The following is a 27,783-nucleotide window of genomic DNA, read 5'->3' on the forward strand; positions in this document are numbered from 1 at the left end:
AAACTTACTGTAAAGTAACAGTAATTAAGAACTGGCAGGAGGATACACATACAGATAAATGACACAGAGCTGAAAGTCCAGAGAGATATATATATGGTCAGTTGATTATCAATAAGGGTGCCAAAACTATTCAACGGGAAAAGGATAAGTCTTTTGAACAAATGCAGCTGGAATAACTAGATATCCACATGCAAAAGAATAAAGTTGCACCCTTACCTCACACCGTATACATAAATTAACTCCAAATGGAGTATTGACCTAAATGGGAGATCTAAATTATAGAACACTTAGGAAAAAACATAGGAGTAAATTTTGGAATAGGAAATCGTGTCTTAGGCTACCAAAAGTGCAGCCAACCAAAGAAAAAAATGGATAAATAAAACTGTGACTTTTGTGCCTCAAAGGACACTATGAAAAAAAGTGAACAGGCAGGTCATAGAATGGGAGGAAATATTTTAACTCATGTATCTGATAAGGGGCTTTTATATCTAGAATAAGGAGCTATAAATAATAAAAAGACAGCCTCATTTAAACATGGTTAAAGGAGATTTATTCAGAGAAGTTATACCAGTGGACAACCACTACATGAAAAGATGCTCAAGATCATTGGTCATCCAGGGAATGAAAATCGAAACCATAACAAGGTACCACTTCACACACACTAGGAGGGCTATAAGTTAAAAAGGAGGGGCGCCCAGGTGGTTCAGTCCATTAAGCATCCAACTTCGGCTCAGGTCATGATCTCAAGGTTGATGGGTTTGAGCCCCGCGTCAGCCTCTGTGCTGACAGCTCGGAGCCTGGAGCCTGCTACAGATTCTGTGTCTGCCTCTGCTTCTGCCCCTCCCCTCCTTCTGCTGTCTCTCTTTCTCAAAAATAGATAAATTTACATTAAGAAAAATGGATAATAACAAAGGTTTGGTAAGGCTGTGGAGGAATCAGAACCCTCACACACTGCTAGTAGGGATGTGAAACAGTGCAGATGACAGTCTGGTAGTTCTTTTAAAAATTAAACACGTTGAGTTATCACTTCTTTTACCATTCCACTCCTAGGTATATACCCAAGAGAAATTAAATATATGTCCATGCAAAAATTTATAGGTGAATATTTACAGCAACATTATTCATAGTAGCCCCAACTGAAAGCAATTCAGATATCTGTTGCTGATAATAACATTGTGTATATCCATACAGTGGATATTATCTAGCCATTAAAAGAAATGAAGTACTGATACATGCTACAACGTGGATGAACCTTGAAAACATTATGTGAAGTGAAAGAGACCAGTCACAGAAGGCCCTGTCTTTGTATAATTCCATGTATATGTAATGTCCAGAATGGGCAAGTCCATAGAGACAGAAAGGAGATTAGTGGTTACCTAGCTAGGGTGGAGAGCTAACAGACTGGAGATGATAGCTAAATGGTTCAGGGTTTCTTGCATGGGATGATGAACATGTTCTAAAATTGAGGTGATGGTTGCACGGCTGTGTGAACAGACTAAAAACACCCATTAAAATGTACACTTTAAATGGCTGAATTGTATAGCGTATGAATTATATGTCAATATAGCTCTTTCCAGAAAAAAGAGCCTATTTCTAGCGAATAAGTTAAATGTTAATGATATTCATTTTGTAGATAGTTTGTTGATGTCCTTTCTCTGTTTTCTTAAGGTGTCCTTTTTTCATTGTCCATTTTTCATTAAGAAAGGTTAATAAAAACGTTCACTTTCAAAAAAGAAATAGTGCAGGAGATCTCTGTCTCACTGACTGTACTCAGATTCCTTTGGAAAGGCACGTTAGATAGCAGGCCTGGTGCTGGGCTCTAAACTGGAAGAATAGAGTCCGAAATGGAAGGAGAACATTTATTGTATAACCTGTGTGTGCATATTTTACAAGGTACTCTTAATAACCTTTCCTCCCTAGGTTATGTAGGAAAAATTTTAAACACACACGCACTTTTAAGGAATTTTATAGTTAATACCCAATCACAATTAACATATTAGAATACTTTATCTCATTTCAAACTATCAACCTATTATGTTTTGATATATATCAAAATAAATTGCAGGCATCAGATTGTTCACCATGTGAATCATGAAGTAGAGCTCAGTGCTTGTTTCCATGTTTTTCCCATGAGGCAAAATTTACATACAGTGAGAGGCATACATTAAGGGTTGCTATTGGATGAGCACTGACAGGTGCGCACAGCACAACCCAAAGCCTTTTCACAACACCGAAAATTACCATCACCTCCCAGAGTTCCCTCCTGCCTCCGTCAGTAAGTCTGCATCCTCCGCAGAGGCAGCGTTGGTGACCTTTTGTTCCCCACCATAGGTTAGTACTGCTTTTTGTGAAAGCGTGCCAGGAAGAACTGCCGTATCACTTAGGAGAGGTTTGTCTTTTATTTCGTACGCAACGGCCCAGCCTTTCCCCAAGTACCTTCTGCACTGTCACCAACAGCATATGAGAATTTGGTTGTTCCACATCCTTGTCAACATTTGTTGGTATCAGTCTTTAGTTGCAGCCATTCTGGTAGGTTTTAGTAGCATCTTATTTTAATTTGTATCTCCCTGATGACTAATGATATTGAACACTTCATGTGCTTATTGGTTGCTCATGGATTATATAATGCCTGTTTAAATATATTTTTATTATTATTCAACTTGAAATATTTTCTAATATCTCATGATTTCTCTAATGATGATGATAAATAACATGGTATTAATAGCAGTGGTAATGGTGAAAGTAGGTATTTCTTTGCTTAAATGCTTTTTTCTCTACTTTTATATTAATTCACAGTTACTTTATAGTCCGTTGATAAGTCGTATCAAAATTGCCAGATTATACATGCATTTTTTGAAATTTCACTTTTGGATTTACCAAACTCACTGGTATATATTTTAATCCCCTGGAATGAAAATATCAGATTTTTCCAATTTCTTATGATGAATGACTGGAAATGGACATTTGGGACATTGCTGCTAGGAGTACAAATTACTAATCAGGGCCTTCAAGAGTTTATCGCCGAGGGCAGCAATTTTTCTTCCTAGCAGCCCGAGAAGCTTCAGAGAGGAGGGTTTGGCAGCAAAGCCTTCAAAATCTTTTAAGAATCCCTACTTTAAGATTTTAGCATTCACTTCTGAGTTGGCCATAAAATTATTGAACTTGTTGGTTTTTAAGTGTAATATCAGATTCTGTTCTGACTCTATTCCATATTACCAGCATGTTATTGTTTTTCACATTGTATGATTATTTTCTTTTGCTATAATATTGAACAACATTTCACTGTCTTAAGATAGGGAGGTTGGTTCTGATGTGGTATTTCTTTTGTTTTTTTTAATGTTTTTTTAAATTTTTGATAGAGACAGTGTGAGCACAGGAGGGTCAGAGAGAGAGGGAGGCACAGAATCTGAAGCAGGCTCCAGGCTCTGAGCTGTCAGCACAGAACCTGACGCGGGGCTCGAGCCCACCAACTGTGAGATCATGACCTGAGCCGAAGCCGGACGCTTAACCAACTGAGCCACCCAGGCACCCCTCTGATGTGATATTTCTGAAACTAAGTAGAAACCACATTTTTTAATATAATGCTTTCTCCAATAGGTTTCATTTCTTTCCATATATGTATAGTACTCAGGATACTCTGTACTAGACAGTTCTGATGTCTGTAGAAGCTGTACATTTGTGAAACATTAAAAAAGAATGCAATGTTAAGAGAAAGTATACACTGTATTTGCTAGTCCACTCTTTACTCACCACTCATAGTACTTCATCTTTAATCCAAGTACTTTGAATAATTATAGTAAATTTTAATTCCATTTACCTGGGCTTTCATAGTGAACTTCTAGCATCACTGTTTTTGGATTAAAATTTTTTTTTTAATGTTTCCAGAATGCACTTGTCATCCAAGTGCATTCCGGCTTCAGCTCAGGTCATGATCTCATGGTTCGTGGGTTTGAGCCCTGTGTTGGGCTCTGTGCTGACAGCTAGTTCAGAGCCTGGAGCCTGCTTTGGATTCTGTGTCTCCCTCTCTGTCTCTCTCTCTGACCTTCCCCTGCTCGCACTGACTCCCTCTGTCTCTCAAAAATAAATAAAAAACATTAAAAAAAATTAAGACTTAATTATTTAAGGTTAACCTCACTATTAATTTTAAATCTAATGAATAATTAGTATTTAAAAATAGAATTTAATGTTTTAATTGAAGTTAAAAATACAGAGACTTTGCTTACTTTTAAAAATACAGTATGCTTGTTGTCTTCGTTTTATGAAAAAATTAGGACTACCTGCAGGAAATTTCACACCTGGGTGTTTTTGTCATAATTTGAATCTCTGCATCTCTTACAATGTGAAAGAAGGTGATGAATTTGTCGAGTCATATAAGAAAGAAAAAGAGGAGAAGGAGTCACAGTAAATGTAATCCTTCTGCTCAAGTCTTCATCCTTCACCTATCCCTGCATCCCAGAGAGGCATTTTGGGAAAAGACTAGAAGGACTATTATTTCATTATATAAACTGTCATTGGGTAGCTTGACTATAGGCCTGTTAGACAACAAATACACAAAACATATGCTATCTTTTTGAGGTTTAGATTGAGGTTATGAGGAAGCAGGACCTCGGTTTTCCATAATTTTTTCCCATTATTTGTTCTTAGAATAAATACATCATTTCTCTCCAAGGTATGAGGGAAAATCCTGTCTTCCTATGGATAATAGAAGGTAACAGGATAGGCACAGTAATGATACTCTGATGTCATTTTAGTCTTAGCAAGAGCAGATTATCTGTGACCCAGATAAAATAACTAGAAATTTAAAAACAGTGGATTTCTAATCTCATTTCCAAGGTTAAAAGATCTCAACAACCAGATGTTTCTGTGGAAGAGCCTAATCTTAAACCCAATTTTAAAGGATTGCCTTTGATTATTTTTAGATTTAACTTTAGACATATGTGTAAATAGAAGTTTGCACATTTTTACTAAAATTAATATTGAAATTAAAATGTTTTCAAAGCAGTCTGCTTTGAAGCATTCTTTACTTAGGGAACAGACCATTCTAATTATTCCTTACTTAGCCTGTTTGGCCTTTTTCTGTTTCTGTTTCCGAACAAAATGGATAGTGATGTTGTTACTAATGTAATTGGTGTTGTCAGAATTTCTTATTGAGCAGTAGTTCACACACAGCCAAGAATGATGTCCATTCTGATGAGTACCAGTGCTAACAGTTGCTGGATGATTGTATTAGTCGTGTTTTCAGTCTTCGGACTTGGAGAGAGTTCATCAAGAAATGCTCTAACAGCTGGTACAGCGCCTTCTGGTGAGGTTCTGACAGTGAGCTATTGTATACCATGACACTGCTCTGACAGTTTATCTGGATTTTGTATACAAGCATTTTTGTTTTCTGGGCACCGTGGAGTTTATATAATAGCTTAAGCTTTTGATGGCGTCTCAGGAGCATTGTGCATTTTTCAGTGTGGGGAGGTTGAGGGTGGGGTAGGGAAGCTGTATTTAGCTATGGTTTTGTGCTTTTAAATTCTCAAAGAAAAAAAATTGAGCTTTTGCATTTGTTCATAGGTACTCTTGTGGGACTCCACTTGAATTACTAAAGCTAGCTTAAAGTAAAGCCTTTCAAATTAAAAGGGAAAATGTCCTTCCCTCCCCCCAAATACCAACTCCTGGTTACATAAATAAGTACAGATAGAATCACAAATGCAGGTGGTTTAATTTTAACTTGGTTATCTTATGCGGTGAAAAGTATCTTATGTTCAAAATGTTAAATTAGTTTAAATGAGATTATCTATTAAATAGCATTCTCATTAATCAATTAGTGGGCTTACCTGTCTTTTACTATATACCCAGAAATGTAGTCCTGAGATTATTAATCCTTATAATTAAATTTTGCCAAGTATCCCACCGAATCAAAGTGGTTAACTAGCGGCATTCAGTACAATCTGTACAATTATGTTTGGTTTACTCAACTCTAAATCAGCATTGCAAATATGGAAATTATTGCTAATTGTGCTGAACCCAGCTCACTTACATTTCGCTAAAGGATGCTCTATATAGCATTTTGTTTTCCATTCTGAATTAATTTTTTAATAAAAACAAACTATTTCTAATAGAATGCTTCTGCTTATCATATATGAAATATCATCTCGGTAGCTTTAAAAACCTAGAAAAATTATTACAAGTTAGAATATCATTTCTTTTATGCTCTTAATATCATATGCTAATATTGGCTAATTAATATTTCTTTGAACTTTGAATACATAGAATACTCTAGAACCTGGATTCTCCCGTGCCAAAGAATTAGTTACATACTAAGTTACATTACATAGTATATAAAAAGCATTTTTTATTATGTGTGAAATTGCTCTTTAGAATGTGTTCCTGTGTGAAAAATATATATATTGCATCATCTCTCTGCTCAATGTCATAACTTCTCTATATTTCTGATAACATTGAGTAATTAAAACAAAATGTATTTCTAGAATTTCTTCCATAGGGATACTGCATTTTGATTTTCTCAAAGCATTACTGATTGCTTGAGTGATTAAAGCAATGCTCCTTTTGGGGGAAAGAAGTTAAACATTTGACTTTTCTGTTCACTTGCAATTTTCCACATTCACTTAATTTTTTCATGTTCTGAATCTACATGCATTTTTTAAATCTGATTTTAAACATTACCATAGAATTGGAGAAAACACAGAATCCTGTATTTATAGTTACTTCGTAGATCTTTCCCACAAAGATTTGTATGCTTCTGGCATATTCCATCAATGTATTAGTTATTCCCTAAATCTCAGCCAGAGAGGCACATTAGCCCATCTTACTTATACTGGTAACCAGAAATCTTACTGAACGTATAGTTTTGTATTAAAAATGTAAGAGTAGTAGACCTGGAGTGTTGATTGCAAACAGAGTTTCCAGCTGTTTCAAGTATTCAGTATAAGGCTTACGTATACAATGTTATTGCATATAACCATTCTCCCTGGAATTTTCTGTGTATTCTTATATAGTTATCTTGTATACTTGACCACTTTCACTAGACTGCCAAGTTCCTTGATGCTAAGGACTATGTTGTAATCGGTCCTTATAGATTTTTGATAGATTGATAGATGAGTAAATGAATTGTGGTTTATGTACATAGTACATATTTTCTCAGCTGGATTGTAAGCCCCTTGTGGACATTGGATTTTATTCGTGTAGTCTCCTATAGGCCCTGTCATTTTATTGTTTGTTATAAAGCCCACTTTTTTACTTAAACATATTTCTTAAAGTTATATTCTGATGTAATTGAGATTATATCTCCAACCCCTCTCAAAGCGAGTATAGTAGGCAGCATCAGTAAAAAGTATGACTACTGTTTATTGAGGAGTTATTAAGGGTTTCTAACATATATTGATTCATTCAATATATGTTAGAAAAGAAAAATCTATAAATAAGGAATTATTATTTGAAAATTAAGTTACAGAGCTTTAGTAACTTTCATAAGGTTTTATACAGCTGGAAAGTAGCTTGATGAAGAGAAGTACAGGAATTATTTTGGAAACAAATTTTCAGTGGCTATACATGTAAGATCTACTGCCTTCTCATTTTGGTCCCATGATTGATTACATGTTTATGTGAACTTCAGATCTCTAATAAAACATATAGCTGATCCTCTGTTGGTGGATAGATACTTAAAGAACCATTTATTTCAAATAAAGAATATAGTGAATTCTGGCTTCAAAGGAGAAGAGCTATGATTAACAGGAAATGTTCTTTCTTTGGATTGCAAAGGAAAAAATAAAGGAATCACACTGTTTCTACCCATGTTTAGCTAGGTTAGTGCTGGAAACATACATCGAATACCCGCTTGGAACAACATATGCTGTTAAGTGCTATGGAAGACCCAGGGTTTAATGAGCTGCTGTCCGTTCATTGATAAGAGGTGCGAGGAAGTCAAGCCAAAGTCTGTCTTAGAATTAGTAGACATTAGTAATAGGTAAAACAGATATGTAATCTCTAGTTGTGAAAAAAGTTCCTGAGCAATTTTTAACTCCAGATTAAATCAACAGTCATTGAATTACTGTATGTGCAGCAGAGTAAAGGAAGAATAGAGTGCAGGCAATCCTTGAGGCTACATTGAGTTGTCTTCGTGTCTTTGTGATAGAATGCTCTTAAATTTCATCAAGTTTGCGGTTTGGCAGCTCTAGAAACTCCATTTTGAAAATGTTTCCAGAGTTAGGCCCAGGGGCAGTGACTTTGACTTCCAGACTCAAAAGCGTTTGTCTTATAAACCAGATTGTTTATTCCCCTTTGTGGAATTGTCAGGTGTGCCAAAGGACTTTCAGCATATTCCTTGTCCTATACAACAACACACATGGCAGTGTTGCTTGGGGAAAATGAACTCAAAGCAAGATGAGTCAGTTGAATGGACTGGGTCATCAAGCGGTCTGTTCCAGGAGGGCTAGTTGTCTTGTGATAAATTCTTGCTCTTCACCCTCCACTCGTCCTATTTTTTCCAACAGACAATAAATACTTTCCTATCCCAGTCTGTTAGGAACCCCCTTCATTCTAGATATAATTTTATTAGTTAGGATAGTTTAACTTATCCTCTTAGACTGAACCTGATCATTCTCCAGCAGGAGAAGATAAAGTATCAGTTGATAAAATAGGTAAAGCCCATATATAAGTCCTGCTGTTTCTAGTTTATTCTTCTTAGAAAATAAACTTTTCAGTTTTTAAATATAGGAAAACATTCTCCTATATTTCTTAGTTATGCAGATTGTTGGAAGTCTTAGATATTTTGATCACAGACCATCATCATGACATAAATATTTTTCTGAAAGTAAGATAACCTGATTGAAGATGACCTACTATAAAAACTTGTTTCTTGTCATTCCTTAAAGAATGAATTTTTACGGATAGGTCAGTTTTATAAAGAGCTAAGAATTTATAAATTATACTCCTTGAAGATTATCTTATTGGTCATTGGCAATTATCTTATTGGACATTTCCTTATGGTCACTAATGGAATTGAATATTTTATATTGTATTAAACTATCTACACCAAAATCTATTTTAAATGCACTGAAAATGTCATTTTTTTTCTAAAATATACTACATTTCCCAGCTTCATAAAACAAAAAAGTATATTAGGGGCACCTGGATGGCTCAGTCGGTTAAGCGTCCAAATCTTGATTTGGGGTCAGGTCGTGATCTCACTGTTCCGGAGCTTTTGCCCCACTTGATCTGTGCTGAGAGCGTGGAGCCTGCTTGAGATTCTCTCTCTCCCTCTGCTCCTCTCCAACTCATGCATGTGTGCTCTCCCTCAAAATAAATAAACCTAAAAACTATTTTAAACCTCATTTGGCACTTTTGGAAATAACTTACGGCTTCAGTGTTCCTGCTTAGTAACCTGTCTGCACCTCTAGTTTGCGGTTCCTGCTGTGTTTACGAACGTGACAGTGCGATAACTTGTGTTGCTCTGAGTTCACTCTGTAAGTGCCGGTAACATGTTTGTGACCTGACCTGTTTGGCTGTTCAAATACAAATTACACATTTTTCTTATAACTGTATTCTTGATAGCTGGGGTTCAGAGCGTTATGCATTTGCTGTTTCTAGAGGGATAACCTTCTTTGGCTAGCCTCACAAATCCTGTTCAAAAAGACAAGACGAGCCTCACATTCATTGATAGAATGACCACTTGTTTATGATCACGTAACAGGTAGTATTCTACTTAGTTCTTGAACCAGTTTCTGGAAAGGTGTCAAAGCACTTGAAAATAAGAACTTTTCCCTCATTAAGTCTAAATCCAAAATCTTTGAAAATGAATCTTTTATTGCCAAAAACAAGTTCCTCAAAGTTGTAATCAAATTGTAAATTTATGCATAGTAAAAAATTTCATACAATACTAGCTATGGTAGTTTGACTTTGTAATTGCCTTCTCTATCTCAGAATGGTTTTTAAGTATTATCCATTTGCATTCATTTATTTACCTGTCCTAAGAGCACTGACAGACTTCTGTCCTATCTTTTCCTTTGCATTTTTGCACAAGTTGCCTTCCTTGTTTCGGGGCGTCCTGTCACCCATCAGCGCCAGGAAACTGTTAGAATTATTTCCTTCACTTTCTCTACAGATGCGGGAGCAGAGGCCCAGCTTTCCGCTAAGCTCGTGCTCAAGGTTCTCATGTATTTGCAGACCGTGTTGTCACAACGTAAAACATTATTTTGAGGAAATTATGCAATGGAACTGAGAAAAGTTGATTATAAATAGACTTGTTATTGGATACCATGAATTTCAAGGCATGATTGGAAAACTGATGAATATGGAATATGTGGCTAATCTACAGTCTTGTCACAAATTCCTGGGAAATATGGAAACGAAACACTGCCATTGGTTACTTTGTCATCTAAAAAAATAGATTAATTTTCTCATGTGGGCTAACCGGAGTTATTCAACTGTTCGTATGTTAAGGACTTCATGTTGTGAGATGTTGATGTAACTTCTATAAAGAGATTTTTAAAGTCAAAGTGTTTTTTACTAGTATCATTGGAAGAGAGTTCTACAACCAAAGATGTTCTTGGGATTGGAGTCGCCATCCCTGATATTTGCGTGAATAGTACTGCTTAATAACAGGACAGTTCACCTGCTGTATGTGAGCAAGCTATTAGAGGAGAAGAGGAGGAAAACTTCTCCAACTCTTTTGGGTATTTCAAAGAACATGTTTTCTTTTGTGCTACTTTGAAGTGTGTTGAAAATGTAAATATAGATTTAAAGTAAGATTGTGTCATTTGTGTTCTGATTATTTGGCTGTTCCTTATTTCTCAGTCTAGTGAAAAATCTTCTGTATATAGGAAGGAACCAGCATGTCTCCAAGCAGTCTTTGTTGATTTGCTTTGCTTACATATTTGTGTTAGAGCTTTTAGAGAACATAGAATAAGAAATTGTATTATGAAGATACTGACCAAAAAAAAGTAGTTTTACTTTACCTTTCAGGGTAATAGATGTGTAATGTGGCAAATTCATGGATTGCCTTGTTGAATTTGTGTTTGTTTATAGAAATCCAGAACTGGTAGCACTCGGTCGGCTCTTGGCAGTTTTCTGTTTATTAAGTGCCTTTCACTTGTCACTTTGGTATTTATTGTGTAGCACATATTCACTGGCAGTTGAATTGAAAATAGACCCTAGACTTTTAAAAGAATTCTCAAAGAAAGGAAATATAATAAAAGGTTATATTTTAATAAAGTGAGACTCCTGTAATTTTTGTGAGGTTTTGTAATACTTTTTTTGGCACAATATAATGTTCATTCTGTTTTTGTCAAGGGAATTTCAGCAATGTATGCAGTTAATTTAAAATTCTTAGTACCCATATGTAAACTGTTTAAATCTTTAGTCTCTGAATATGATGAAAAGCATCATAAAGTAGATACAGAATAAAGTCTTGATAACTTTGTTACCTCTGAGTATAATTTTTCTTTAATTTTGAATAGGATACAACATCTATTGAAAAGATGTCAAACTGTTGTGAAGAAATGTAAGTATAACAATGAAGTCTGTAGTGCTCTTATTTAAAAATGGAAACAGCTGGCCACATTTGAAAAATGTGTGTGTGTAGTGGAAAGATAACATAATGATGGCTTTTTCTTGGCGCCTTGTCTAAGGCCTGAGCTAGACAAGCATACCCCAGTCTTACAGTAGGGGTCTTCCAGCCATGATAGTTTTCAAACAAAGTAAGTACTGGTCATTCTTGTTCCTTGTCTAACTAAAGTAAGTTAAATTATTTGTCCCGAAAGTACATCAAAAGAGATTTGCTACTGTGTTGTTGACACACATTCTGTTAATCCCGAGATTCTCCTCTGCTTCAAAAGTCCCCCTAGGTTGATTGACGACACAGATACAATATCTGCTATCCAGAGTCAAAACTCAGCTGCATGCCGTAATGAAAGAAAAGCTGTATTTGTGATGCTGGGACACAATTCATCAGAGTCCAGTAATGGATCCCCAGCCAACCTGCATTGTTTTAGCTGACTGAAGTGCACCATGGGAGTGCTGTCTCTCACTAATAATGCTGTCTTCTGTAGATCGAGGCCCCGAAAGCCATGGCAGCAGACCTTCTCAGAAGTTTTTGGCACTCGTTGGAAGATCCTGTGGTTTATTCCTTTCAGGCAGAGGCAACCACTGCGAGTTCCCTACCACTTTGCCAATCACGTCTGAACAGATGGATGGTGGGCACAGATGGGTCCTCGATGCTGGAAGTGTGTTACAGGTTTTCTGATAATAGAACTACGACAGTCTTCAAGTCAATTAAAATCCACCCACCAATCTTAGGCATCATAGTGTGCCCCAGGCTTTATTTTAATAGTGATCTTGATCCTGTTGGGGGACTAATACATGATCTATATTTAAGTTTTAAAGCATGTTTACTTTCAAATTAGCTTTCCGCAGGGATTTCTTTAAGTGCTTTTGTTATTAAACCCAAAAGGCAATGATTGAGATAAAATAATTGTACATAATTTTTTTTTTTAGTACTGACAATGTTACAGATTTCAATTTATGGGAAATTTCAGATGTTTATTTAAATATTTCACTCTCAAGCAGTACTCACCAAATCTGAATTTAATTTTTTGGGTTTACAAAAATGGATACACCTTATGTTATATGTAAATTTTCACTTTCAAATGCATAATAATTTAAAAAATAATACTGCCTTTTATATGTGCTGCAGGATTTTTTTAATGCAGCATAGAATTGAACAACAAACAATAAAACAACAGAAACAACAGAAAAAGGGCAGTGTCTTCCTAGAAGTAGCTTTCTAATTTTTCTGTTTTTCTCTTTACCAAAAACAAAATAAAAAGGCCACTTAAGTAAAACAACTACCTACCTTATTTTCAAGGAAAGATTAATTTTTTTCCATATGAACTCTTCCATTTCTTTTCCCTATACTGACCTAATTGTTGGTTGTTGTTAAAATAATTGCTCCACGGTGAAATTTTTGACCACGCGGGGATGTATTCTATTTTACCCTACGATTTTGATGAGCAAAAAGGGTAGAGAATTTGCAATAATTCCACAGATACCTTTTCTAGTATGGTTATATTAGAATGCATATGTTTTTAAAATGCTAGTGTAACTAGATAATATATAATGTACAGTATAAAGAGGAATATTGTGCTTTTGAAAAACAAATATATATGTTTTATTTGACTACTAGTAGATCTAAAATCATACACTCAATGTTTATATGTAATAGATATTGGTCAACTGAGAGTGAAATTTTATTTATAGGAAGTTGCTAGTAAAAGTACCTCTAATCACCCAGATTGAAATGAGATTTTAATTGGCCAACTATAAATTTGGATTGAGGGACATTTTGTACTTAACTACCTAATGTTAGGAAATGACCTTAAAATAAGAAAACATAATGATCGATATTTATCATTAGCTTATACAAATTTAAATTGCTAATGCTGATGGTCTCTTGGAGAGCATAGAAGATTTGTGTGAAAAGGCATTTAGCATGCTTTGAAAAAAATTCACTTTTACGTTTTTTTTCCATGAGAATACTGCAAAATCCATATATGCTTTTCAGCGATTTATGTCATCACAGTCTTTCCCTTGAAGAGAAGACTAAAGGGGTCTTCTGTTCTTGGAACATACCAATATTTTCCTTTTAGTTAGTTTGGAGAGTAAGGAATCAAACCTGAGAAATCATGAAACAGGATTTCTGTTGTCAGCCAGTTAACTCTACTGTAGTTAGTTCTTTCAGGAATTATAAATATCTTCTAAAATAATTGAATAAGCTGTTTTCAGAGGTACAAATACCATTTCTTTCATGTTCTGACTGCATTGCTTATTTAAAAATTTGGAAGTGGCAGATGAAAATATTTATTGGTGCTGATACGATGCATAGTAAATTTAATATGAGATGTATATTTATAGAGCTTAATGAACCACAAAATTAGTATGTTTGTGTCAGGCAGCTGGGTGGGGTTTTGTGCAGGCTAACATAGTGACCACATCTGGTCTGTTGACAGAACTTCTAGGGAAGTGACGTGTAGATATGTAGATAGATAACAGTGAAATGCCTTATGCTGTATACATTTCTGTCAAATGAGAACCTTGAGAAAAAGTAAAGCCAACCGTAGATCCCCTAAAGAGCTTTATGGACATATTTATGCTTCACATAGTAGCAGTAGCCACCTTGAAAGGTATATACTGGAGAGATTCCCATTGCCAATCTCTGCCTCCGTAATGGGAGCCAGAGGTGGTCCTTTTCCCACTCTGAGGGTTTTTGTTTTTCTTAGATTTACCACTTCTGGGCACATTTTCTTCCCTCTTTTCTCTTTACCCTCCATGTCCTGATCCCTTTACCTGATGCCTCACAATTATTGGGGTACAAACTGATACACTAGGCAAGGCATATATATATTTTGTTTGAATGGCAGAAATGCTACATATCAATTATATAGGAATCTATATTAAAGCATATATATATATATATATATATATATACTTATGCTGTAACTTTCAGTATGCTCAAGTCAGCACACCTAGCTGTGTTTATAATTCTTGAGCGATGACTTGAAGGAAACCAACTGGCAGTTTCCTAGGGAATGCATTAAGTCTAGTTGTGTTCTGTCTGCGCCCTCTTTTGGCTAACTGGTGTAATTATCCTGGCTCTAGATCTTTACTACCCCACAGTTCATTATTGTATAGCCTGTTTCTGAACATGCCAGAGGTACAAATTTAGGGGAAGTGTAAGTACAAAAAATGTAAGAGTTTATGAAAATCAGTGCGTTCCTGTTACTGTCAGCAACGTCCAGATCACACACACATGATAACTACTTTGCTTCATCTATGTATATTATTATACTTTTTAAATTATCAATTAGAAATTTATATCAGATCAGGTTAAACAAATGTAAACCGTTTCATGAATTTTATTTTAAACCTTCTTTTGGCAAATTAAGTGCTTAGAATCAGGAAAGCCATTACCTAAAATTACCATTACAAAACACAGAAACTTATTGTAGTTAATTGACAAGCCGGTATCTAATGTATTTTAATGGAATATCTAAAAATATACATTTAGTTTTTTTAATCTCATTTTTGGAATGATAATTTTACTAGCTCTGTTGCATTAAAATAATAGATTAATAATTCTTTCTATAGTTCATTCTTTTTTTTTAACCCCCTTTCAGGATTATAGCTATAACTTTAGTACTCATCATATTACATACATATTTTGGATAACCGTAAAAATACCTAATGATGTTGAGCATTAGAAAATAGTTATAAGCAGTGAAATTACTGATATATATATATTTTGTTGTTGTTGTTGTTGAAGTTTTTCCTTATAAACATTCCATTTTGTTTTAAGCAAAATATATGCTAAAGAATGCTTTAGATCAGCAATTCTTCATTGGGCTTCTGGAAATGAAGGATTTTTAGCTCGATATTCTGAGTTATACCTCTTGAACAGTTATATTTGTTGTTGTTCTCTTCTGTAAGCATACATGTTTATGACCCCAAAATTGTAGGCAAAAATGGAGTTCAGAATCCTCCGGACAGCAGGCATCAGTTCAAGAACTTTTAGTATTTTGTAACCAAGACTTCTGGTTTAAAAATACGAAGCTAACTGGTGTTCCATTATAAGAAAAATTCTATTTTGCTTAAGAATTTTATTAAAAATATTTAATGTAAGTTATAACCATATTTATAATTTTAGCTAATGCTTTAATCGCTTAACAGAAGAAAGCATAGTTTAATAGTAATGGAAGTACAGAACATAAGCATACATAATGCTCTATGTAACAACTAAGTTAAAACTTCCCTCAGATGGAACACAAGTGAATTTTTGCTAATGCTTAGAGGTATTTTTCTCTAAGGATGCTGACTAATTATAGCTATTTCATTATTAGACTTTTTCAAGTCACTTCCATAGAAGTAATTAGTTGTGAAGGTGTGATTTAGCCAAAAGGATATATTATTTCTGAATGCTAATCATGAAGACTTAGGTTAGGACGACATTTTGAACTAGGAAGTGTGAAGTAATGTAGAGTATGACCACACGGTTTCCTATGTGTTAGATCATAGGGAAGCTCATGCGTTCTCACATATGTTGCTGTAAAATCGCAGTGTGTCCAGCCCTGGTGTACAATGGCATTAATGTTAACAGAGCTGCTAGTCTCTCCCTGGACTTTTCTCTAGTCTCTGTGTCCCTTGTGCTTCAAGTATAAATAGATTATCTAGCTCAAGTTTACTAAACTATAGCTGCTTTATTAAATAAATTTTTAACATCACCTCAAATATAAGTGGATATACCTAGAATTTATTTGGGGAAGCTTATATGTACAAATATTAAATAATTTATTAATAGATACAAGTTTTAGACTTTTTTTTTTTTTTACCCAACCTATTCTTGATTTTGAAAATGTAAGTATTGGCAAGTGTAGTCAGTCATGTGCATTTAGTATGTTCTACTTGCTAGTGTTATTAACCATATAATTAACAGCCGAATGAGTGTATTATTTAATGTCATTTGTTACAACTGCTACCCTAAGAATCATCCTCAGATTTTATCTATAAATCAACCATTTCACTATGCTCTGAATTTAGCCATTTTCAATTGAATTCTAGAATATTCTTTAGTAGAATGTGAGAAGCAAGTTGAAGCAAGTTGTTTAAAGTATTTCGAATCAATGTTATTATTTTATGTATCAGTCAGTATTTAGCATTTCTGCCGCCTTTGGGATAATGATGGTTTAATTTCAGGAAAGTGTTTTCTCTGATGTCTCCCTTCATCATCATTGTGCAGTTTTTAACAACAAAATTTACTGCATTTTTGTCTGTTCTTCAGATGTTGTAATACTTCCTGCTAGTGCTAATTTGAAACAGAAGTAACAGTGGTATTTACAGTTCTTAAGTTGTTGATATTACTGGTATTTTCCATTATCACTACAAATATTTTTATTATCATAAGTCCTTTTCCCTTGTCCACCATAGAGGGCAGATACAAATGAGTATTGAGTAGCAAAAGTTGGATAAAGAAATTACAGAAACTTCTGCAGATGGGGAGGAGGCTAGTAGAGACATGGATAAGCAGCGTCTCAGCAACAGGGTTGACTGGAGACAGTCCCTGTGACGTCAGGAAATCCCCCGGTTCTAGTCATCTTAGCCTTATCTCTTGTTGCTAATCATTTTACTGTAAGAGTTGCTAATGCACATAAGCTTTTAGCTAGAGTTATTTATATTGCTGATTCTCATGAGTTTGCCAGATGCCTTTGAAAAATTATTTTAAATTTTAAACGTCATAATTATGTAGCATATGCTAACCTGATGTGTTATGAATAATGTGAAAGGTGTGGCTATTGAATGCAGAGGGGAAACGAATAGGTTGTCGAAAGTTTGGAAAAACTGGGACCTTTTTTTACAAGCCACCTATTGCAAATAAAGGATACAAAGTATTATAGTAAATTTGCCACCAGAGGGAAAGTTAGCAATTTGTGTATAAAGGGTGATTTTCACTTTACAATTTGGGCTATTTTGGAGTTCTTGTACCTCCGAGGTCACTTACCAATTGGTATTGTGAACACCTATAACCTGTAATGTAGCACTTACACAGTTGTTCAACACTTGCTTGGATTTTTTTGGTATTGATAGCTTTATATATAAGCAGATGTGTGGACGAAACAGCAACAACAAAAGGTATGACTGTTTTTGTGGTTTTGCTTGCCTATTTGACCTAGTCCAGGGTTTAATCACATAGGCTGTTAACTAAAGGGAAAGGTTGTTCGCGTATTGCCAGCTCTGTGTTCTTGCCAGTGTGCACTGGGTGATCTTTCAACCTATTGGTGCCTGAAGTTAGTGTTTTACAGCCTCAACAACTAAACATCCTGGTGCTACTCACTTTAGCATTGAGTGACATTTTTAATTCTTGTACCAAAGAATTATTTATTTTAGTTTTTTTTTTTTTTTTGGTTGACTGGGACTTGGTTTCTCTCATCCTTCTAAACAGTGTTCCTAAGAACAATTTTGATGAACACATCTTAGTTTTTGCACACTGCTGCCTCAGTTTAATTGGTTTTAAATGTCTCTCATTTGGACTTTTTTTTTAGGCATATTAGTATGGTTTTTCATTCTGTATTTTAATATAGATTGGCTACTTTAAAAGGTAGTTTAATAGGTTGAGGTTACAAAAGAAAATTGAACACTTTTCTCAAGACTGTATTTTATTTCTGCAGGAATAAATGAAAAATAATAAGAACTCTCCTTTTATTTCTGTAAATGAGCTATACATCTTATTGAGCCCTTTTAATGAATGCTGAAACAAAATGCTAAAATGAAAAGCTATAACGAGCTCATTCTAATTATAAATGAAGTATTCTGCATCTGTCTACATATGGGTATGTGTGTGGGGGATTATTTTCCAAATAAAAATAAAATTAACGAACACCTTAAAAAGTATATATCTATACACACACCACGCACACACACACTCACACACACACACACACACTCACACACATTGCCTAAGAGGATATGCAGATGCACCTTGATTTAAGCAAAACTACTAATAGAAAAATTGAACTTCACCAACACACACCCACAAAAGATGTCTGGATATTGTTACTCACTTTACATGAAAATTAGAGTAAGATTATTTTTAAAACTAATTCTGCTTAGTGATTCATTTTACCAAAAATGGGAAAAAATGCCCTTTAGAAATTCTTGTAATTGTCCAAATGTAGTACTGCTTTCTATGTACACTCTGCGGGTTCCCTGTTTTTTCTTTTTCAACAAATTTCCAAAACACTTTAGTGTCCTTAAAACTGCAACTGAAGTGGTTCAGATTTCTGTCAAAATGATAACTGTTCATGTATTGGAAAAGTAGACAATCACATTTGAAAATGTTTTACATTATTTTCAGTCAACTGAAATCAAATCTCTCCTTGGATGTAGATACAATATATGGTTTTGCAGTGGTTTCTGAATGGAAAAAAAGAGTCAATTCTGAAACTTAAGTGGAATATGACATAGAATCATTTGAATTATATGTAGAAATAATAGATGTACATTCCATTAGAGGTCAAAGGACAATTTATTTGTAACCAAAATGGGAAGAAGCAACACTGTGTCATTCTCTAATAGTCAACAATATATTTCCTAGATTCTGTTGCTGCAATATTGGTTCTGAGTTATTTGGCTTGTTTATTACTTAAATTACTGTGGCAGAATGCAGTTACTTGTTCAAGTTATTGGTAGTGAGAGTTCACCACTATTTGTTGCCCTCCAGTGATGAACATTAAAAAGAAGTTCTACTTTAGCGTGGGTAGAACGAAACAACTACGATGAAGAGCTTCTTCCACAATCAGAGACAAGGAAGTTGCGAATCTAACCGGGGGAGCACCTGAGCCGTTGGAGGGCTTTGAGCACAGGTAACCATGCTTGTGTGAGCTGTGTGTCCCCAGAGTAGTCTTGTTAAAAATGTGACTGACAGGTTTAACAAATGGGCAAAATCTGTGACATTTGGGGGCTCCTCAGATTTTGTGTCAACCTCAAACTGTGTCTAATGTTATATCCTTAAAATAAAAGACTTTGAATAGTGGTGTGTTCCAAGTGCCATGTAAGGATCCTGTTTTCGAATGTGTCAGGCATGTTTTCATTCAGTGCGTATTTCTAAATCTGAGGGTTGCTTGGCTGCATTCTCTGTTCTACCTGTCTGGTCTCTCAGGAGCATTTAAAGAAAATCTTCAGTAACATTTCTAGTGCTAATGGTAATAGGGAAAATCACGGTTAAGAGATCAGGGACCAGGCTGAAAGGAGGGAGGAAGGTGACGAGGAGCCGTGTATGTGAGACACACGTGTTTAAAGGAAGGACCTACACTGGCTCTTAAAGTGAACAACCATGTATCCACCTTCAGAGCAATGTTTTGTGGGGTTTTTAAAATTTATTTTAGTGATTTAGTTTTTATTCCTGTAATATTTGTTTTTCTTTGCAAGATTGTTTTTAATTTAAATTGTGGAATTTTTACTTCTCTTGAAATGTATTATGTACTGTATTTTTAGAAATCTTATTTTTAAATAAATATTTTTCAAAAACATAGGACTGTTTTTCTCCCCCACCTCTTTATTTATTAACATTAACCCAAATTCTAGATTTCAGCACCAAGAGGTGATAGGCTACTTTTTTTAGTTTTGTGCAATTTGGGTGGTGATTCATAATTAGTAGCCTTTTGAGGACAGTGTTCTACCGTAATCTCAAAATTCATCATACATCAAGAAGAACTAGGCTCACATACTAGGGTTGACTGGCACACATGATATTCGCAGTCAGACATTTTTGCCTTGGAGATGACCCATATGGCTAGACTCCATCATCCAATTTATTCACCATTTATTGTGCCAGACACTACTTTATAGAATTTTTTTCTTGGAGGAATAATTTACATAAAATGCAGAACATTCAAGTATACATCTAGACATTTTAGAGCTAGGGATACTGAATTACTTAAGGCCTTTGCTTTCATGGAGTTATATTCTAAGAGTTTCTGGATGGCTTTTTATTGACAAATTTTCTAAGTCTCAACTAGCCCATGCAAGAAGTCACAAAGGAGAAGTATATTAGTGAATATAAATTGGTCAAAGATACCATCTGAAAAGACAAATCAGTACATCTTAGAAACCATGAAGGACTGCCCTGAGATGGAAAGATACAGGCTTAACTTTATTTTTAAAATTCTTAAGTTTTTATTGAAGAATTATATTGATAAATATCCTGGGTTAACACTTAAATGACTTGGTAGAATTGCAGATAAAACTACAAACTTTCCTGCTTTGGTGAATGAAAGCAAATTCGGTTGCATTCTGACAAACTCAAGCAGTAAAACTTTAATCTTGTTTCAGTTTTGGTTTCCTTTGCTCTGATTCTAAGCAACATTTACAATAATTGTACTTCCTTAGAGCTGATCAATTATAACGATTCTGTATCTCTTTGGTCATATGACTCCCTTATATTCATAAGAATTAACTGCAGGCCCCAAAGAGCTTTTGCTTATGTAGGTCATCTTAATGACTATTGGCTGTATTAAAAATTAAAACAGAATATTTTAAATGCTTATTTATTCATTGGAATAACAATAAGCTGATTGCATGTTAACGTAAGTAGTGTATTTTTATTTAGAGACTCAAGAGTTTACATATTTTTTTTTGCAAAGTTCTAATATCTGCCTTCATAAAAGAAATTTGAAATCTTATAGTTTCTGCATTCAATCTGCATTGTTATTTTGGTTGAAGTATCTAGAGAAATCTGGTCTTATGCAAATAGTGTAGTTTTGTGAAAAAGAATAGTATTTTCAAGTGGCTGTTCATATTCTTTGACATAACACAAAAACTCAGCAAGTGTTAGTTTCCTGAACTTTACTTGCAATGAGGAACCAGAAACAATACCAAGAAACTTTTGTTAGAGTTTCTATTTTAATTCCGTTAGTTAACATACAGTGTGATACTAGTTTCAGGTGGATGATACAGTGATTGAACACTTCCATACAACACACCCTGTCCATCACAAGTGCCCTCCTGAATCCTCACCACTTATTTAGCCCATTCCCCACCCCTGCTACCCTCTGGTAACCGGCAGTGTGTTCTCTACAGTTAAGAGTCTGTTTCTTGATTTGCCTCTCTTTTCCTTTGTTCGTTTGTTACTTAAAATCATATGGAATTTGTCTTTCTCTGACTTGTTTCACTACTCTCTAGCTCCATCCATGTCATCAAAAATGGCAAGATATCATTCTTTTTATAGCTTAATAATATTCCATTGTATGTATGTGTGTGTATGTGTGTATATACGCGCACCACATCTTCTTTTTAAAGTTTATTTATTTTGAGAGAGCAGGGGAGGTGCAGAGAGAAGGAGAAACAGAATCCCAAGCGGGCACTGTGCTGTCAGTGAGGAGCCCAAAGTGGGATTCGAACTCTCAAACCACAAGATTATGATCTGAGCCAAGATCAAAAGACGCTCGCCTGACAGCCACCCAGGTGCCCCTATACTCCATCTTCATCCATTCACCAGTCAGTGAACACTTGAGCTGCTACCATAACTTAGCTATTGTAAATAATGCTGTTATAAACATAAATGTACATGGATCCTTTTGATTTAGTGTTCTTGTATTTTTGGGGTAAATACCCAGTAGTGTGATTATTGGATCATGAGGTAGTTCAATTTTAACTATTTGAGGAACTTTCATAGCTTTTCCACAGTGGCTGCAGCAGTTTGCATTTCCACCAACAGTGCAAGAAGGCTCCTTTTTCTCCACGTCCTCACCAACACCTGTTGTGTTTTGTGTTGTTGATTTTCGCCATTCTGACCGATGTGAAGTGATAAGTACTGATAGATAGATATTTATTGCCATTTTATTACCTGTTACACATTGTGGTTATTCCCAAAGATTTTCTCTGATTCCCTCATCTTTCTCTCTTTCATGTTTTGCTGGTTTGCTTTAGTGATCCATTTGGATTTTGTTCTCTATTCTTTGTATATTTACTAGTGGTTTTTGATTTATGGTTATCATGAGGTTTGTATATGACCTCTTCTGCAAATAGCAGTCTATATTAAGTTGATGGTCATTTAAGTTTGAACCCATTCTCTTTCCTTCCTATGTTTTAGGTATTTGGTGTCATAGTTTACATCCTTTTATTCTGTGGGTTTTTGATTGCTATTTTTACTCAAAGAGTCTTTAATATTTCTTGCAGGGCTTGTTTAGTGGCCCTCAGCTCCTCTCGTTTATGTTTGGGAAACTCTTTACCTCTCCTTCTATTACGTAGACAGCCTGGCTGGATAGAGTATTCTTGACTGCAGATTTTCCCCATTTAGGACTTTGAATATGTCATGCCACTCCCTTCTGGCCTGTAAATTTCTGTTGAAAACTTCACTGATAGCCTTATGGAGTTTCCCTTTATTGTAACTGTCTTTTTTGTCTTAACTACTTTTCAGGTTTTGTCTTTCATTTGCCATTTTAATTAGACCTGCTTTTGTTGATTTTATTGGGGGTTCTCTGTGCCTTCTGGATCTGGATATCTGTTTCCTTCCCCAAATTAGGGAAGTTTTCAGCTATTATCACTTCAAATAAATTCTTTGTCTGGTACTCCTGTAATTCAAATGTTACTACATTTAACAAGTCATTCGTTTCCTAAGTCTATTCTTGTTTTACATAATTATTTTTTCTCTCTTTGGTCAATTTGATTATTTTTCATTACTCTGTCTTGCAGGTCATTAAATTAGTTTCTCTGCCTCTTCCAACCTGCTGTTCACTGAGCATGTTTTTTGTTCAGTTTATTGAGCCCTTTTTCTGCTATGTTATTTCTTATCTCTGTTTTAAGGGTCTCACTTATGTTTCCACTCTTCTCAAGTCCAGTGAGCATCTTGAAATTCTTTATCAGATGTGTTGTTTACATCTGTTTCTCTTAGATCTCTGGCCATGGCCTTGTCCTGTTCTTTGATTTGTGACAGATTCTTCTGTCTTTTCATTTTGTCTAAGTTTCTTTGCCTGTTTCTGTTTGTTAAGAAAGTCAGCAGCATCATCTTGAACGTAATGGCCTTAGAAGAGATCCTGTGGTGTCCTGAAGTGTAGTGTCCCCTGTCCCCCAGGACCTGGTGCTTATGGGAGTATCTCCAATGTGTTTTGCATGTACTCTGCTATTGTGTCTTGGCCGCTGTGTCCTTCAGGCCGGTTGTCTGCAGAGGCTCTTTTTGCCTGTTGTGACCAGTGTTTGGTTCCTGGCCTGTGGTGGTGTGTGGTGTGTTTTAACTAAGTATACACTGGGCTGCATATGAAATGGGAACTGTGGCCACTGCCACTGGAACTGAAGCTCTGCAGAGCTTCTAGGTCGGGAGACGTGATGTGGGCAGGGATTGGGGCTGGTCTTCGGAGGGGTCTGTCATACTGGGAAGGGCAGTTCTTGGGGAATTCATGGAGGGGTTGGGGCTTGGTGTAAGCCAGGTAGGTAGTGAGTGTCTGCTCTGCACTGGTTACTGCAGTGGTTCTGTGCTTATGCTGAGGAGTAGGGGCAGGAGGTGGCACTTGCTGTTTCCTTTGTTCTCTGTGAATGCTGCCTCCTTGGGGCATGTTCCAAGATGAACAAAGAACCTCCCCAAACTGTGCCTGAGGAACTTCTCAGACGCGTTTCCACACTGCACGTCTGCAGGCTGTTGCCTTCTGTGCAAGAGCAGCCCTAGGGCTCTTTGCGCTCTATCCAGGCCAAGCCTACTAACTTTGAAACTGCAGGCCTTAAGCCCTGTAGGTTACAGGGACTCAGAAAATTAGCCTCTCTTGCTTTCTAAGCCATTTGCTATGGGGACTCACTGTTTCCATGCACTCCCCTGTGTGACAGTCTGTCTCTTGCCCTTCTCCATGACCACAGCTTCCTCCCTGCCACAGGGGCCCCAGTCTGCTTCTCTGCATTTTCTACCTTCTTCAGTGTGGCCTGTTCTTTACCTTTAGTTGTGGAGTTTGTTCTGCCAGTCTTTACATTGATGACCTGGGGTATTTGGGATGATTTGGTGGTTAACCTACTTGTATTCATTGAAGGAGGCAAGCTAGGGCCTTCCACGATCTTCTGGACTCTCCCCAAAGAACTTTCTGTACTTTGTTACATTAAAATCCATTGGTCCCTTTTTTCCCTTTGGAAAGTTCTCTCAACCCCTACATGATTTTGTGACAGCATTCATTGGTCATTTGGAAAATATTGGAATAATGCAGATCTTCTAAGTGTTGGTACATTTAATTCTATAAAATTAAATTTGATGAAATTACAATTTAAAACCTTAATATTACTACTGACGTTGTTAGAAGAGTTAAGTATGGAAAGCTGTTAAACTCATAACACATTATATTTTTCAAAATTCTAGTTTTTACATGAAAACTTGAATTTTATCATTGGTAACCACATACTGTCAGCTTTCCTTGAGGTGACAGGATCACTTCACTTATTTTTGAAAAAAAATTTTTCAGATACCTACATCTGAAAAACCAGTTTGTCAGTTACTCTTTCAAGTAAAAAATAGTGTTCCATGAAAAACGTGGTTAGTTCAGCTTGCAACTCAAACAGGTGCGCCCATACGTTTCCTCAAGAATAACAATCATACTTGGGAACGCAGGTGAAATCCTTTATGTACTGTACTTGCCATATTGTCAAACAGAATATTAGAAATGAACTCTAAGATCAAGATTTAATAAAATTATTTTTACTGATTCATCAAGGGCACCAGCAAGTGAAGCTGGCTTATTCTCTTTCTTAAGCTAAAGTTTATTTGAATCTACTTCATTTGACTCTTTTTAGGAAAAAAAGCAATGGAGGAAGATAGGGCAGAACATTATACATTTGAGACTCGAGTTCTTTTACTCTGTACCTGAATGTGAAAAGGAATGTTAGCTGCTGAAGCAGAGTTTGCATTTGTATATTCCTGCTTTTGAAGCACTTAAAATACAGCATCCTTAAAAATTTACATCTATTTAGTCTCGTTACAGAGACAAAAACTAAAAATGCATGATAGTATTATAATACTGCAAAACCTTTTGAGAAGCTGCCAGATAATGTAGATGAACAAATCCATACAAATGCTGCTCTACACTGACCAATTACCCATATGAACAGCAATTATGTTAGCGTGCAAGGGCAATTGGAAGGAAAATTGGACCCTGTGGACATCCAGCTGAGCAAACAGGACTAAGGAGGATGCATATTAGTTCGAAAGAAAAAAATACATCTAAGCTGACTTAAAAAAATATGTGTTATCAGTTGTAGCATATTCTTTAAATATCCTCTGGTCGCTTAGTATTTTTCAAATTAGCCCTCTTCTCCAAACAACAAAATGCCTCTGCTTAGATCAAACGCCCAAATAGTAATGTGTTTTGCATGTAAAAAATGCCAGAATAACTCAGGAAATAGAGAACTTGGAATCTACAAATCCAAACATTCAGATGCTACCATACATATGCACTTAAGCATGTTGTTAGTTTAATTGTGGCATGGTCTGGATTATATTTATCCTTCTTAGCACTGAAATTTACTATTTTTATAACAAAGTGTTTCGTACTTCTTAACAAATCTTGGCAAAAACTGATTAAGGATCTAATGTGATGTGGAGCCTTTATAGTTCAACACTGCAAGTATGGATGACTAATCCTTAATGAGTAAGTAATGACCATCAAGTTAATGAAATTTGTTCTGTAAATTGTATAAGCTGTGTAACTGTAGGCCAGATAGCTTCATTCCTTTGAGCAGGTTCATCTTTTAATGGCAACTAGAAGTAACTGATATCAAAATTTTTTGGGTGATCTGTACTTCTTATAACTTGATTTCTGATTTAGAGAGTTCTTGAGTGTTTGAAAGCATTTCAAATATTCTTAATATGGAAAAGTATCCACAATATGGAAAATACCAACCCATCCAAAGTGCTCTAAGTTTTGCCGTCCATTTTCCACGTGTATCAAGAATTCAGAAAGGGCACAGCAGTTTTTTTCCGTTTCATGGTGTCTGAGGGCTCAGCTAGAAAAACTTGAAGACTATAAAGGAGTCCATCACTGGAGACTGCAATTAGCTAACGCTTCATTTACTCACATGTCTGATGGTTGATACTGGCTGTCAGCTGGGACCTAGCTGGGACTGTCATCAAGAACACCTCTTTCCAGGGGTGCCTGGGTGGCTTAGTCAGTTGAGTGTCTGTCTTTGACTTTGGTCAAGATCTCAGGGTTTATGGGTTCAAGCCCCACGTTGGCATTTCACTTACTGCTGTCAGTGTGGAGTCCACCTCAGGTCCTCTGTTCCCATCTCATCTCTCTCCTTCTGCCCCTACCCTGCTCATGCGCGCTCGCTTGCTCTTGCTCTCTCTCGCTCTCGCTCTCTCTCTCTCTCTCAGAGGTAAGTATACATTAAAAAAAAAGAACACCTCTTTCCATATTTCTCTTGGGGCTTCCTCAGAACATGGTGGCAGAATTTCAGAAGAGAGTGGCCCCGCAGAATCAGACAGAAACTATATCACTTTTTATGACCTAACCTCAAAAGTCATAAAGCCTGTCAAGATTCAGTGAAAAAGAATGTAGACTAGTTACTGGGGAGAGTGTCAAAGTCACATTTCATGGGAAAAGCATATACTGTTGAGGACATCTATGCAAAATAAAATTTGCCACAATCATTGTCTTATGAAAGAAGTAAATTATCTTCAGTAATTTTCCTTAAGATTTCTCGATTTAATCTTGTGTTTTAAAAGGTCTTTCCTAAATGAAGTTCATGTATTTTTCTTTATTTTTCAAAATACTTTGATTGTGTTGCTCCTTTTAATTATGCTACTAAGTTGTTGTTGTTTTTTTTTTTTTTTTAATGCTCAGGGTAGTATCTCAATCCCCCAGGGACAGGGGTGGATTTGACAGATGCTGTTTGTGGACATAAAGGATTGCATGTGAGATTCATCTCCTCCCTGTAAAGAGCATCTTCAAGTTGTCCTTTTACAAATGATAAAACCAGATTCCGAAGTTCAGGGATATGTTGTACAATAAAGTGGTAGAGCTGGGACATAAACTATAATTAACTTTAATTTTTGTAAACTTCGAAGTTTTTTATGTACTTCCATAAGCTTTTGTTTTTGTAATAAGTGTGTAGTGAGAGTTTAAATTTTTTAGGTGTACAAAGTATCACGGACACAATTTTGTTTTGCATAGTTAACTTTTTTATATCTTATTTGTAATGTCACTTGTGGTCTTGGAGGTATGTTGCATGCATTTAAGTCTTCTAATAATTATTGCTAAACGTTTC

General features: G+C 35.7%; 1 protein-coding gene across 4 annotated transcripts in view; it reads left to right on the plus strand.

Annotated features, from left to right (window-relative positions):
• ZDHHC21 (zinc finger DHHC-type containing 21) overlaps nucleotides 1–27,555 on the plus strand; it is a 69,445-nt gene extending 41,890 nt beyond the window's left edge. Inside the window, exons 7-9 of one of the 4 annotated variants that reach the window (XR_003901906.1) lie at nucleotides 11,463–11,506; nucleotides 12,054–19,412; nucleotides 27,360–27,555. Coding sequence is in view for 3 of the 4 variants with exons in the window: in XM_029920390.1 (XP_029776250.1) it covers nucleotides 11,463–11,506; nucleotides 12,054–12,186 (177 nt within the window). In the remaining variant the exon portion in view is untranslated. Of the gene's footprint in view, nucleotides 1–10,108; nucleotides 11,218–11,462; nucleotides 11,507–12,053; nucleotides 19,594–27,359 lie in introns of those variants that run through there. The other 3 variants (XM_029920390.1, XM_029920389.1, XM_029920391.1) reach the window with 3 other exon arrangements.
• The last annotated feature ends 228 nt before the right edge of the window (nucleotides 27,556–27,783 follow it).

The sequence above is a fragment of the Suricata suricatta genome, chromosome 13 (assembly GCF_006229205.1).
Source record: "Suricata suricatta isolate VVHF042 chromosome 13, meerkat_22Aug2017_6uvM2_HiC, whole genome shotgun sequence".
In the NCBI taxonomy this organism is placed as follows: Eukaryota; Metazoa; Chordata; class Mammalia; order Carnivora; family Herpestidae; genus Suricata; species Suricata suricatta.